The sequence below is a fragment of the Mesoplodon densirostris genome, chromosome 3, assembly GCF_025265405.1.
Source record: "Mesoplodon densirostris isolate mMesDen1 chromosome 3, mMesDen1 primary haplotype, whole genome shotgun sequence".
Taxonomy (NCBI): Eukaryota; Metazoa; Chordata; class Mammalia; order Artiodactyla; family Ziphiidae; genus Mesoplodon; species Mesoplodon densirostris.
Window position 1 is genome coordinate 30,453,042 of NC_082663.1, and position 15,851 is coordinate 30,468,892.

Consider the following 15,851-nt stretch of genomic DNA (forward strand, 5'->3'; position numbering starts at 1 on the left):
ATGTAACTTTTTAAAAATATGTATTCACATGTATACTTCCATGTGAATATTGTTCTTCAAAGTAGAAATGAAGCTATACTCTTATCCCAAATATATTGTCACTGTTCAGAACATTTTCAGAAATCATTTTGTACTGTGAATTATTCCTCATTATGGACTGAACGTTTACATTCTCCCAAAATTCATATGTTGAAGCCTACCCCACAATGTGATGGTATTTGGAGATGGGGCTTTAGGAGGTAATTAGGGCTAGATGAGGTTATGAGGGCCCTGGTCTGATGGGATTAATGTCCTTATAAAAAGAGACACCAGAGAACCTGCTGTCTTTTTCTCCCCACCGCCTCCCCATGCTCCCACAAGAAAGAGGTCATGTGAGCACACAGTGAGGTGGTGGCCCCTAAAAGCCAAGAGAAGAGGCCTCAGAATGAAACCAACCTTGCCAGCATCTTGATTTTAGACTTCCCAGCCTCCAAAACTGAGAGAAATAAATTTCTGTTGTTTAAGCCACCCAATGTGTGGTATTTTCTTATGGCAGCCTGAGCAGATTAAGATGCCTCTAATAGGGGAATTGTATAGGGGTCACAATCAAAAGTCATTTTGAAGCCATGGGGTGATCATACTGGATTGAAAACTGAAATATGTCTATAAGTACTGAGACTAATTTTCTTGTGTAACTCCTGAAGTGTCTCTGAAACAAATCTCAAAAGAGGAACATCAAAATTCTGTTGCACAACTGTTGAAATTACTGTGTTTTACCTTAATAATGGCATTTAAGAAAAAAAATCACTTGGCTATAAAAGGTCTCTGTACAGCCTCACCTACTAGAATATTAATGACAATTTAATTACATAAAGCAAAGAACAAGTTAACATATTTCACTTTTTGTATAGTTACTGTTTTGATACATAGGTAATGTATTTTGTCCATTCCTTCAACAAATATTGGATACTGACCGTGAGTCAAGCATATACAAGGTGCGATAGATACAAGTGCAAGAACAGATATTCTCTTTAAAGGAATTCATACCATGAATATATAATATTATAGAATTACAAAGTCCAAAGGTTAAATGAATATACACATTTCCCAGAAGAAAAACATGATTTAATAACATGTTAACATGCAGTTATAACATTTTTCAAAGAAATGACTCTGGAAGTTTTGTAAAATATTTGTTTTATGGCCAGACAATATATGACTGAAAAAATAAATATCTTAGATATTTATCAAATCCAGCAATTTATAATTTTAACTATTGTATCCATCAATGTGATGAATAGTCCAAATTAGTTACCAAATCTTATTCTAAATTAACTTCTTCAAAAATGAAAAATTTTGAACTTCCAAAGGCCATGTGTTTCTTAAATTCTGTCATTTTCTCCACAATAATCAAAATATAAAACCTCAGAATTATTATACTACACAGAGAAACATTTTAATTGCAACAAATTATATTTCTTGGACCCTTCTATAAAAACTGTTCCAGGAATGAATAGGATCTTCTCATTTAGTTATTAGGATGGCTTAGATATTTTCAGTAAGGTGATCTTTTTGTAGGTGTTGTCATGTTTATAGTAGGTAGCACTCATGAACAGGCAACTGACTGTCTGTGAGTCCACCTAGAAGAATCTGTGATATAAATTTAAAATAATTTATTGTACAATATTGTATTCAGTTAGGTTTAATATTGAATACAACTGAACATGAATACTCATGAATATGCTTACTAGCAAGGAAATAAAATATATAGAGAATCTTCATATTTTTAAGTAACGTTTGGAAATGTTCCTAATTTTAAATGCGACATTTTCAGATAATTAAACCTTTCCTTGATTCCTGGGCAACAAAGTTTAAAAAGTCAGACATTTTATTGCTTCCATAACATTTAGCATTTGTGTGCAACACTTCTAGAGAAAGTACTAAGTAAGGAGGGGAGAGGATGGGTTCATATGATTGGCATTTACTTGGCCTTATTTCCATTGTTTCTCATTTTGTATGAAGATAGTTGCATATCACCCCTTTCCTAAAATGGAATATGGTAGAATATAGATTCTATTCATAAACATGTCATTTGTTGATGAAATAATTTTACCATTTAATCCTAACTGCAAGTTAACATTTTTAATGGATACCAACCCATTTTCTAATAGATCCCATTTTATTGTGACAATATAAACATTATAATAATTTTTATTTATACATTTCATACATTTAAAAAAATTAAACCTCTTGTTTAACAGTAACAAGAAAAATCATATTCATTTAGTTCTCTGGCTCACTGAGTCTAGCAGTTTATTATCCTGCTCTGCATGTTTTGTGCATTTTTCCTCTTGACTACATTTTTAGTATTAGGCCAAGGAAGCTATTTCATCAAGTTCTACACATGTTGTTTGATAGATTCTTAAATTATGTATGATTAAAATAACTTTAAGATTTAAAATGATTAAAAGTTGGGAAAATGCCTCTAACACACTATTTTTGTAAGTCCTTTGTCAGTCCTCTGTAGAGCAGAATTCAGGGCTAAATGAAAATATTACTGAAAATACTTGGATGACTTATTGGAATAGCTACATCTGTATGAAAAAGCTGGATTGCTCAGCCATAAAAAGGAACAAAATTGGGTCATTTGCAGAGATGTGGCTGGAGCTAGAGACTGTCATACAGAGTGAAGTTAAGTCAGAAAGAGAAAAACAAATATCGTATATTGACGCATATATGTGGAATCTATAAAAATGGTATAGATGATCTTACTTGCAAAACAGAAATAGAGACACAGATGTAGAGAACAAATATATGGACACCAAGGGGGGAAAGGGGGGTGGGATGAATTGGGAGATTGGGATTGACATATATACACTATTGATACTATGTATAAAATAGATAACTAACGAAAACCTACTGTATAGCTCAGGGAACTCTACTTAGTGTTCCGTAGTGACCTAAATGGGAAGGAAATCCAAAAAAGAGGGGATATATGTATACGTATAGCTGATTCACTTTGCTGTACAGTAGAAACTAACACGACATTGTAAAGCAACGATACTCCAATAAAAATTATTTTAAAAACCCATAAAGCTGGGCTTATTATTTCCTTGACAATGTTTTTCTCCAAAAATAATGATGAATTTTAGTTTTAAATTCACTCATCAGGACAAGCACTAAAACCTAAAAATCCATTAACCAGTGGTTCCACTGCAACCTTGTTCAATTAATGAATCCGGATGTAATAAAAGAAATAGCGCCTTTTGCCCTAGGTAAAGAAGGTCTTTGAAAATAAAACAAATTCCAAAAAGGGAATAAGCCAGATTTGCCTGACTTACGAGTATTTATAATTTCTTCTATTATGGCCAATAATAGGAGAATGAGAACAAGTGAAGAGAAATATTAATAATTGGTTAGTTTCAGTGTAGCAATTAATACTTTACATTGTAAATATGGTCTTTTATGAAATGTATATGCAAATGATGTGCAGGTATTACAGTAAGGCTGACTTTTGGTGAAATCCCAGTGAAGGCCACATGCAGAAAACAGTGATTTTCAAACCCACCTCTCAGATGCAAACATCTAGGGCTCTAACCCCTGCCCACTTTGAACAGACAAGTTCCACTTTTTAAAAATCTGTTTCATATAAAAGGGTTGTGAATAAGGTTTCTTTTTTAAACCTCTGAACTAACAAAAAAAAGTTCTTTACCTGATCTAGTTTTAGTAACTTGGATAAAATCATCCTCATCCTCATCACAGCTATCACAGTTAAATTGTTGGAGGACTGTTTCTGACTGGCTTTCAGCTTGATTTGCATCTTTCTGCTTATAGAAGCTTCGAAGTGCAACAAGACGGTGATGTATTGCTGCATGCATACATCCTGTATCTTTGGCACTGGCCTGCAAGAGGAAAATTAAGTTGTTAATATAAGTAACTTAATAATAGCCACACTTTACACATTTGTAACCTTTCACTATTAATAAGGAAGGAATTATATGACATAAATCTAGAATATAAATAATCCTAGAAACTAAAGGGTAAAGAGCCAATTCGTCTTGAACCAAATTGAATCCTAGAGCAGATAATTTTATGAGGTCCCAATTTGTGCATTTTAAACTGAGAAAATGAAATTTTGTGATTTAAATTTTCTATTTGAATTTGTTTGTTAAGACCATCCTTCCTTCACTGTGTTATACCGTAGAAAATTTTAGGGTTAGGGGGGAAAAGACTCTCATTTCCTTTACATCACTTGCTTAGACATTCCTGGAAGTTGCATAGCTCTGTAGAAAAGCAGAACTCATTCAAATAGCCTATGATGTTGTACCATAAACACATCAGAAGTCCTTGCTTTCAGTACTTTTCTATTTTTACAGTTGCTATTAATATAAAAAATGATGGTAACAATAACATTGGTATAACACTTGCTGTTATAATATCCTTTTACTTTTTCAATCCTTATAATAAAACTTTAGGTTATTTATTCCATTTATGTTAGCAAAAGCACATAGTGCAGGTATTCAGTAAATACGTGTTTCCTCTTTCCTTTACAGATGAGAAAATTGTGGCTCAGAAAGGCACAGCTTGTCTGCATTTAAACAGCTAGTTGACAGATTGGCTGGGACTTCGTTTTTGTCATCAAAGTCAGTGCTCTTTAAGGTAACATGTCAGTGGCTTACATTTTTGTATCTTTTCACAATTTCAGAGAAAATCTGGGAAAATTTTTCTCTTTGCTAATCCTTCAGAGAGCTAACAAATATTTCAAAACCAAGAACTGAAGTTTGAATCAACTGCATGCCAACTTTTGGGAAGAAGCGTCTTAAAATATGGTTTTTCTTTTGTATGTTATTAAGTTACCTTAATTATTTTTAGGGAAAAAAATACACATTAAATAAAATATTTTTATTTATCATATTATGTTAGATATTACATAGCAGGTGTTGAGTAAATATTTGTTGACTTTTGACCAATTTAATTTTTATATTAAGTACAAGGGTGTAATTTTTCTTCAGTAGGTTAATAACAAATATTGAAAATATATGTAATTGAAATATAAATACAGTTCTGCTGCCTTGACTTTTTTACATTAAATTTTAAATATGCCTTTCACTAGTGTATATATATATATATATATATATATATATATATATATATATATAGCCAAATTCATTCAGATATTTTCATTCAAGAAATTCAGAACAAGAAGTAAAAGCACAATAATATATATTTTTTTGGACAACAAATTTGCAATGCTTAAAAAAAAATTTCCAGGAAGTACCGTAAGAAAATGCTGGTGAGAATGAAAATTGTCTCAGTCTTTCTGGGATAAATGTGTCAAGACAAGTCAAAACCTTTTCCCAAGAGAATTAACATGTATGTACATAGAGAATTCCTTGCAGAATTTATAATAATGAACACAGTAAATTGCCTAAGTATTTAACAAAACAGGATTAATGGAATAAATTATGGTACATAATAGAACAGAATTTATTTTCACCTATAAAAGAATTCTTGAAGAATGAACTATTTAATAACAGAAAACACTCATTTTCATTGATAAGTGAAAAGGTTACATATGTGTATTTCACAATCAAATGTTAGCTATTTAATCTTCTCAATCACTTTATAAAGTATATTATTATTGTCTTCCATTGGCAGATAAGTAAAATCAGGTTTAGGAGGGCTAAATAACTTGCCTGAAAGTCATGCAGTATGTACAGTATGGTACACATGTATATATGTACCCACACATACATGTATATACTAAAATGTAGTATAAGACCAAAATGTTAATAGTGACCATCTCTGGGAGTGGAATTTTGGGTGATTTTTATTGCATTTTGTTTGCTAATCTCCAAAAATTATCCTACAGTTTAAAAAGTCAGCATGGGCCAGATACTGAGCTGCAGAATCTAGTCATAGTTAAATCTAATCGAATCTAATCATAGTCTCAATCTCAGACAGGCTGCTTTACCCACTCAAAGACAGGGGCATCTGGCCTAGCAGAGTATCCAGTATTATCTCCCTAAATGGTAAACAGGGTTTAGACATCTTACTCTAAGATTTTAACACTCAACATCACTTATACCTAACAGTGCACTTACTGGTAGTTAATAAAACCTTTGGTTTTTCATCAGTGGGCTCTTGCCAACTTTTTTTTTCTCATTATTATATGGAAACCAATTTACTTGTATTGTCATCTTCTACCTGAGTTGCTTAGATATTCAGTCTTCTCAAGTCTTCTGAGACTCTGCCTATGGGGGAAATCCAGCCTTTTTTCTCGCCTGATTCATGTCAGCTCTGTCTCTTTTGCCTGAATCTTGTATTTGAGGTCAAGCATTCCTGCTGCCAGAACAGCTAAAGCTGTGCTCCCATCCTGTTACCTTGGAGACTGACTCATATCCAGAATTGGAATTCGCTATTGGACTGGTTGGTTTAACTTGCTAGCCCTGTGTTTTTCCATTTCTTACTGGTTCCTTTCCAGTGATTTCAAAGCCTCAATTTCAGCACGCAGTGTAAGCATCAGGGTGTGGATTCTGCTGGCCTCCTAGGAGCCAATCCTGACAGTAGTCTCTCTGGAATTTAGTAAGATCGTTGACATAATTTTAATAGTAAAGAAAAATGTAGGGGTTTGACAGCATATACCAGTACAAATGTCTTGGGACCAGTACCTATTGACTGCTTTAAATTGTTGTTAATCTCTAAATTTCATGCAAAATTTAGGTCTTATATTAGACTGTAAACAACCATAATAAATGGCTGATTTTTTGCCAATGGTATAGGTTATTTTAATAAAATGAAAAAAACAAATGTGACTGCAGAGATCTATAAATATATTAGGATAATCCTCTATCACTCAAATTTGTCACTTACCTGAATTAAAAACACTTTGATGTTATAGTCTTCTAAATCAGTAGCTGTTATTCGTAAATTTTTGTGGTTTGCTTTTTGAATCTCCATTTGAGCCCAGAGTTTACTATTGAGAATCAGCCTCAGGCTGCCTTGATTATGCATAACTAAAATAGGAAGAAGATAAATCGATCAGACTTTAGAATAGTTGATTCCTTAGCCTTTCAGAGGAATTTGCCATTTTGGAAAGCAAATAAATCTGGTAGTTGTTTTTCAGACTCTATTTTCACTACTAAATTGTAATTTAATTGACTAGATTATAATTTGGTTTCCAAATTGGGCTTCATTATGTTGGAGGACTTTTTTTAGCTTAAATGCTAAAAATGCTATATTTTTTTTTACTATAATATTAAAAAATGGTTAAATTTTAGAATTCCTTTGAGGACATAATGGTCTGAAGAATATTTACCCAAGAATTGTTTATAATGGAGAAAACTGAAATGAAAACTTTAAGCATTCAAAAAATGGAATTAGTTAAATAAATGATGGTACCGCTATTGAGGATATTATGAACTTATTAAGAATACTAAAGAAAGATAATTATTAATGTAGAAAGGTGACCATGGTATACTATGCAAAAGAAAAAATCAGGCTACAAAGTACTATAAACACCATTTATGACAAATTTTTCAATGTATTGTATACATTTATTGTATACAAAGTCCTTAAGAATATATTTTATTGACAGAAGCTAGCTACTACAGGAAGATAGGCCTATGAGTAATTTAATTTTTTTTCTTCTTGTCGATCCATATTTTCCATCTTCTGTAATGGACATGTATTACCTGTATAATTAAAAGAAAAGTTGTTTTGTGCATTTTTTTGGCAAGTAGTGGAAGGAGTGAAATTAAACCAGAGTAGAAAACAGCTAATACCTGCCTTGGGAATGATAGGTTATTTAGAAACCTGTTTGCCAGTGCTTCTACTCTCTTAGTCTGAATTCTATTCCTTACTCACTTCTTGAGCTTGATATCTGAAACTCACCAAATATCCATTTACCAGCTTCTACTTGTGGTCTCCTCCACAAGATTTGATCACCCGATATTGACCAGTAAACCCATCCACCCCTGCCCAGATCTCTGCCTGTGCTTACTTTCAGTTTGGACATCTGAACAATGCCCAGTGTGTCTTTTGGATGCCAGAAACCTCCTCAGGCTTTTGGTTTGGCTGACCAAATTCTGACCAACACTCTGCCTGAAGGATTCAATAACCACACACCTTTATTTACTTGGAAATTGACCTTTCATCCCAACCCACACACTGTGTTTAGAATGCCAAGAAAAAATTACAGGGCAAGTATTCTCTTTTAGAAAAACTATTCCATTTCAAAAATAAATTCATCACATTCCTTTAAATAATAATGAGATTACTGTTTGGGTGTGTGCTGGGCTCGGTCATAGGTGCTTTATGTGCATTATCTCACTGAATTCTCACACTCACTAAGTCATGGACTTCTATTATTTCCATGTTAAACTGATGCAACTGGGGCAGAAGGAGATTAAGTAATTTGTCCAAGGTCACCAGTTAGTAATGGAGCCAGAACTAGAACCTGTATAGTCTGGCATCAGAGCCTACTTTAAATAGGAAGCTCCTCTAGTACGTTAAAAATAATATTATTTAATTTATTGACAGCAGTCTAATTTATTGACACATAACACATCTCCAGAAAATGATGTGTACTTATATTGGAAAAATTTCGCTGAGAAATACTGACTCGCTTTACAAAATGATTCCTTACTTAGTCTTGACTGGAATGTTCCACAATCACTGCTTGCTGTGTCATTCAGTCTCAAAGCCCCTCTGCCCCTTTCAATCCAAGACTGTGTTGTTTTGTTGAATATAAAAAGCTTGCAGTTGATCTAAAAGACAATTTTTTTAAATGTCAAAATATAGAAAAATTTTCAAAGTGATCTCTTTCCTATGCTATAACACTTTTATTTGTCTGATATTTTACCAGAATAACCTTTGTTAATGATTTCTAAACCAGCTTTAAAATTTTACTTAGCTTCTGAAACAATACAGTTTTTGAATAGTTCAAACATTAAAAAACAAAAAGATGTACAAAGTGAAAAGTAACCCCACCAACACTAGTTCCCCATCTACCAGTTTTCACCCCCTACAACAGGTAATCACTGTTGCTAATATTTTGTTTATCCTTCTAGAGATATTTGTATGTATATACATGCCAATATGTATATATTTTTCTCCTATTTTTTCTATAAATGGTAGAATACCATAAATACTTTCTGCATCTTTCTTTTTCACTTAACAATATATCTATGTATACCAACTTTTAAATTAAACAATGTTATTTGAATTATGTAATTTATCTGAAAGTTAAGGAATCATGGAATTATTTGTATGCTTTAACAATTTTAACAAATACAGCATCTGAACTAGCATGTGATACCACAGAGTACCATACTATAATTTAATGCTTACCAGTGGTTCTCAAATACTACTATGTACAAGAATCACCTAGATGACTTGTTAAAAATATAGCATGTCAGGGCCTCACCCCTAGTGATTACTTCAGTGAATCTGGGATTAATCTGATCTGAGAGTTATGCTGTGAGACACAGTTGTACAGTAAGTGTATCAGTAGATCAAGGGGGAAGAAAATAGGAATGAAGAAAGTTTGGGGTAAAACAGATGGAGAAAGGCTAAGGGAAGTCTGTGCTTTGTTGAAAATGATTAAGTTGTAGTAATTACATTTTATATGCCTAGATTGACAGCTATACCACTCAACATTTGAATCCTAGGTGTGATACTATATACTACATCTGTGAAATTCTTGATTCATGTGAAATTCAAAACTTATTTAAAAGAACCTTTAGGATAAACAACAAGGTCCTACTGCATAGCACAGGGAGCTATATTCAATATTCTGAGATAAACCACAATGAAAAAGAATCTAAAAAAGAATGTATATATATGTGTAACTGAGTCACTTGGCCGTACAGCAGAAATTAACACAACATTGTAAATCAACTATACTTCAATTTAAAAAAAGGAACTTTTAAAGGAAAACAAAAAACCTTTTTATTATCTTGAACTGAAATCAATTCATCTTATCTGCATTTTTAACTTTCAGTGTAAATAGAATTTTAAATCATATGATAACAACAAATTATAAAAGCTGACATGAAAAGTGTAAAACATAGGTTGTTTTAAGACAGGGTCCTTGGTTGTCTTCTTTCTAAGGGACCAACGGGCATGGTTGTAAAGACAGCAATCCATTTTCCTGCAAATTACACATACAAATATAAGAATACAACAAAATATTGGTTTAATCCTTGGAAGCCTGAAACATTTTTATTTAAGCATCTCAGTCTTTCTGAAAAGTATACTTCTGCCTTTATTTTTCAAGCTGTCTCTGCTAAGGGTAGCTTATTCCACACGTGGAGGTGCGGCCAGGAAGAACAATACGTGACGCACAGACCTTTAACACACTGTGTTCTGTCTCCTCCCCGGTTATGACATCAATTTTCTCCAGCAAACATTTTGGTGATGGTTTAGAAGAGAAAGCAGCAGCTGATTCAGTTAGGGGTATATTCTTAAGAGAGTCTGTTCCTGAGAGAAAATAGGGGGAAAGAACACATAAAATGCCCCATCTTCCCTACTGTGAAAGTTCTTTCTTGCCCCTGTTAACATGCATGTAGCCTTAGCTTTTTATAACAAGTGTTTCCAAAAAATCAGACTGCTTGAGTTGAGGCAGATCTCTTTAACGATCCCCCATATCATTAAGTCGAACAATTATTAAAGCTTATATATCATGTTTATATGCTTTAATCTTCACCAAACATTTTAAAACACTGGGCTATTGTTTTTGTATTTTATAGATATTAAACAAATGACATGGAAAAACAGGAAATACCCCAGTTGAATCAGATGTTTTACAAATGAAATAATTCTTACTTGAGTTTGGAGCGTTGATAGGCAATTTTAAAGTGAATTTGAATGATTTTTCCTTGATGTGTGAATCATTTTCAAGTTGAGGCTGAGTGAGTTTTTGAGTACCCTAAGTGGGGGAAAAAGATGTATTACTTAATTTTATCCCCATATATTTGCAGTAAGCCAAGAGATACTTTTGTTCTTCTCAGGGTGGCAAACAAACCCAAAAGCTCTGTTTTTGTTTTGGGCTCCTTTTGTGCTGAATAGAGAATCCCTCCCCATTATTAGAAGACCTTGATTTTCCTCCCCATTATTAGAAGACCTTGGTTCTGATCTCAGGAAACAATCTAGTTACCACCAGCCTACTTCAGGTGGCATCTAGTTCCAGGGGCAATGGGAAAGCTTTTCGAGACCCAGAAGGAGGTAGTAGCTGTTCCATGCTACCACCACACTAACCTGATGCCTAGAAGGAGGTGCAGCTCTTGTCACTTTTTCAAGGTATTTCAGTATTCCCAACAATCCACTCTTTCTATCCAGTTCATTTTAAAAATTAAAAAGTTATCCAAAGAACCCACTAGCTGTCTCACATCATCACTACAGAAGGAATCCTAACTTTTCCTCTAAGACAATTTTTGCCAACAATCACTTTTTAAGGCTGCGTACCTGGGGGTTCGCACATGTGTTGTAATCAATGCCTGTGTGAAAAAAGACCAAGTAATTTCCATGCCATTTATAACCTCCTGTACAGCCCCCTGCATAGCTCCCTGCAGAACAGGGAGAACTGGACAATACTTCAGAACTTAGGTTTATATCTTTTCCCTTACTAATTCAAGATTCTTTCACATTATTTAACTGGACATCAAGATAATCTGTTAAAATTGGTAGAGATGGGTGTAACTATTTCCATTTTAAGAAAACAGAAACTAAAGCACAGAAAGTTTAATGACTCACATGGTCAGCAAACAAATCAGGAGGGCATCCTGGCCCCCAAATCACACAGCCACAGGATTACAGGATTAACTAGAGGACAAACACAGGTGATCTCTACAGTTCCTGCTATCCTAGCATGTTATCAGCTTAAGGAGACAGGAAGCTCAGGTTCCTTTGTAAGTCAAAGTTGAAGCGCCCATAGGAAATGCACACAGGTACCTACCTCCTCACACCAAATCTGTAATTCCCACTGTAGTTCATTTGTATAGGTATCTCCCTCTTTCCCCTTACTGGACTATAAACATCTCTAGAGGACAGGGTCTTCTTTAGCTTTGCATAACCACTTACCCAGGTGGTTTTCAATCCTGGCTGTATATTCAAATCACCTGACACCTGGCCTCACCCACGAAGATCCTGATCTAATTGGTTAGGGGAGATGGCGAGGCATAAGTCCTCTGAAGGCTCACCAGATGGTTGTAATATGCCACCAAACTTGAGACCAATGCCAATGCTTTATATAGCATAAGAACACAGTCTATGTCTGTTAAATGAGTTGAATGTTAAAGTTGATCCCATGAGGTTTGAAGAGTATTTTATTTGTGTCTGTGACATCTTACAGAAGCTGTGACTAATCTAGAATAAATGTCCCTAAATATATTGCCTGGAAGTTGGTCCATTCTGGTTCAGATCCAAAGGTGTGTGTCAACAGCTCTAGGATTGCTGGAGCTGACCTTCATCTTGGGAGTGGCAGAAGGGTGCCTCAAAGCTGAGAAGCTGTGATACTTCTCTTGGAATTGGGGTTAAGCCTGAGGCAGGTGTAGAATAAGCTAGATCTTAAAAGTAACTGATTTGTGAAAGCCCTTAAAATCTTGGAATAAACAGGCCTCATGAGTTGAGGTCCTTTTGTCATTCTGAGCCCTTGCACAGGTTTTAAAATCTGTACATCCTCCGTGGGATTCTTCATGTAACTAATAGCCCTGAGACAAGCTAGCTTCCTTGTCTTGTCTCAGCCAAGATTCTGGTCTGGGTGAAAGTGGAAAGAGTATAAAGATGTGTTGGACCAGATAAAACCATGGGCACATTTGCTGCACAGCTTCCACTTGGCTGTATAATTCCCCACTGTAGATCATGCTGTGTTTTAGAAACGTGCCCTGTGGAGGTCAGAACAGCAACTGCCTCACGTAGGAGGATGCTCAGTATTAATTAAGGATGATGGTAATAATAATTGGGGGATACCACTTGGCAAGTACATTCTCCTAGGCAAGGAAAAGACTATGATTTTCCTCTTATAGCTAGTGAAAAAATTTATAATAATGCTTTTCAGTGTAAAAGCTTGAAGGGGAAAATTGTGGTTAATGAGAAAAATTTGGGAAATGATTTTAAATGCATCTTGTTATGAAAAATGCTATTGAACAACTGTATTAAAATATCATGGCCGGATGAGTTTATCTAACTATTGCAGACAGTTCTGGGATTTCCTTGGGTACCTCTGGTTTAATGCAAGTCAAAGAAGTATTTAATATTTCTTATCAGTAATAATGTTATAATTATACAATTCCCTTCCTCTGTGGTTCTTGTCTATTATTTTAACAACTAGAACTTGCTTCCCAGGAGAACCTTTTCAGTTAAAGATAGGAAATGTGCCTTTGAACTCAGGAGTTAAAAAGTATGCTCCAATTAACATTGTCTTAATTAATTTGCCTTCAGAAATTGGAAGTGACAGCTCTCTATATAATAATAGAAACATTTGCCAAAATCTTACCAAAACTCTTTCTATCATGTTTTCTCCAAAAACGAAATCAGAACTGCAGCTTTTAAAAGAATACTTATCTTCATTTGGTTGACATCTAAGGAAAAGAAATAAGCATTTGTTATTTTAAATATAGTAGCAATGAATATAGCCATTTTAAACCTTAGCACATGAAATAATCAGATGATTTAATAGATTTATGTAAAGCATAAAAACATCTGCTAACTTTTGTTTATCTGAAGTTAATGAGAAATAATGGAAAACTTGAGATAGGTACTTCCAGGGATGCTATTCAAAATATTTGACGGCTGTTACAGCACTGGCCAAGACCAGTCCAAACAGGCTGTGTGATCAACAGGGGAGCTGCCCAGCCCTTATCTTTTTGCTTTTCCAGCACTGACTCATCTCCAGTCTCCAGTCTCCACTCTCCTCTTCCCCAACTGGCCAATGCTTTTAGTGATCCAAGGTCTCAGGGCAAAAGCAAAGCCAATCTATCTTCTCAATTATACTTGAGTGTGCAGTGGTTTAATTTGGTTTTTCCCTCCCAGAAACTTTTTTTTAGTGTTTTAAGTGTTTTGCATAATGAGAAACTCAAAGACATGCAGCCCTCTATTTGTTGGCAGATGGACTCCGGGATCCCTATTGCATCCCCAGTGTGCACAGTAGGTAAGGGCTGAGGTACGTGCATGGGCCCTAATCTCGAGTCCAGAATGTCCACGGCTAGTTGTAATCTTCTCTCAGATCAAACATGCCCTTATCACTGGTGATGCTAGTAAATATTAACTTTCATTTTGCATATTTCTACTGCTTTCTTTGTTGTCTATCCAACCTATGTTAATAAATAATAATGCCAGAAATAATTTAAAAGAGGGGAAAGAAAGAATGCCATGGAAAGGCTAATCTATTAGCCAATAATTAATGCCTAACTAAATGAAAATTTAGCTGTACCTGTTTGAAACATACTTGCCCAAGTCAACAAGACAATAGAGATGATCCAATATCAATATGATAATATTTAAATATTAGAGATGTTTTAAAAAACATTTTAAATTTGTATATTTATAAAATCTCCTTTCAAACAGAAATCTTGGCATTTTATCTGTACAATGTCAGAAAAATTTTTCCTGGAAATGGCTATAATGATAAAAGAAAGCAAGAATGAACGAACAACACCTGTTTCCCCACCACTAACTTACCCTACTGATGTAGGACCTAAAAAATTCTGGTTAGTAGACAGCTGGACTGAAATTCTGGCACCTGGTAAATTTTCACTTAGCAAATAGGAGTTCTCCTCAGAAATCTGAAAGAAAAAAAAATCCATCAAAAAGTTCATTTAAACTGCCTTACTAGATATATAAATGTGTTGAAAACTTACTTTGTTCAAGTACTACCCTAAACATTTTATATACATTATTCCATACGCTCCTCAGAACAACTCTATACACTTTGTACTTCTATTAAACACATTTTACAGGTAAGTAAACTGACCTAACGAGCTTAAATAATGGGGGCAGGCCTGGGCAACAAGGAAAGGGGACTGATATTCAAGCCTGGGTCTGCCTGACACCAGAGACTGAGTGCGAACATTCAGAAATCCCACCTCCTTTTGTTACTTTTACCCCTTTAGCCAAGTGGAGTTAATTCTCATTTCTAGATTAGTAAATATCTTTCAGGACTATTTAATCCCTGGACTATTTAATCCCTGGAAACACCCTAAAAGTTTCACCATCATGGCCACCCAGTGTGAGAGAAAACTCCATCTCTTCCTCTAGAAACTTCCGACTGGTAACTATATCAGTTAGTTACTCCATCTGATGTGTATATACATATGCACCTTACCTGCATTAATGTATAAATGAAGGAGTGAGCAGTTTTAGAACTGGAAGGAACCCTATCAGTTATCTAATGTAGTGTCCTCAGTGTTTTGTGGACACAGCCCTTCCTCCACCAGGGATTTTCAAAGATGTTGCAGGGACTTCCTATCTTTAAAGGTAAATGGGGTCTGTTTCCACTTTAATTTTATATCAATCAATAAAAATAATTTTTAGTATTTTTCCCTTTGTAACAGAATTTGAGAGCTGAGAAATATGTGTCAAGAGAGTATGTGCCATTGGTTAGCAAAGATCAAAGTACATGCTTATGACTCAGTCACTCAGATGATTTATCTCAGCCAAAATGGTAGTTTTTAACTCTATGTTGGTTGAGATAGTTGTTATTAGGCATATATTATTTGAATTATATGCAATAAGTGACCAAAATTAATGACAGGATGAATGAAAATTGCTCTAATTTTGATATACAAGTTAATAAAGATCATAAAAATAAGTGTTCTATAAAATTCACCTACAGATAATTCTTACTAGATCTATAAATTATATTATTTTGACAG

At 34.4% G+C, this 15,851-nt stretch overlaps 1 protein-coding gene across 6 annotated transcripts in view; it reads right to left on the bottom strand.

The window, feature by feature from the left end:
* Positions 1-614: 614 nt before the first annotated feature.
* Positions 615-15,851, bottom strand: part of RANBP3L (RAN binding protein 3 like) — a 46,182-nt gene continuing 30,945 nt past the window's right edge. For 5 of the 6 annotated variants that reach the window (XM_060091641.1, XM_060091639.1, XM_060091640.1 and 2 more), the window contains 8 exons: positions 14,659-14,762; positions 13,475-13,559; positions 10,807-10,909; positions 10,331-10,461; positions 8,627-8,747; positions 6,853-6,995; positions 3,692-3,881; positions 1,586-1,629 (listed from right to left, as the gene is read on the bottom strand). In XM_060091641.1, coding sequence (XP_059947624.1) covers positions 1,586-1,629; positions 3,692-3,881; positions 6,853-6,995; positions 8,627-8,747; positions 10,331-10,461; positions 10,807-10,909; positions 13,475-13,559; positions 14,659-14,762 — 921 coding nt within the window. Of the gene's footprint in view, positions 689-1,585; positions 1,630-3,691; positions 3,882-6,852; positions 6,996-8,626; positions 8,748-10,330; positions 10,462-10,806; positions 10,910-13,474; positions 13,560-14,658; positions 14,763-15,851 lie in introns of those variants that run through there. The other variant, XM_060091637.1, reaches the window with a different exon arrangement.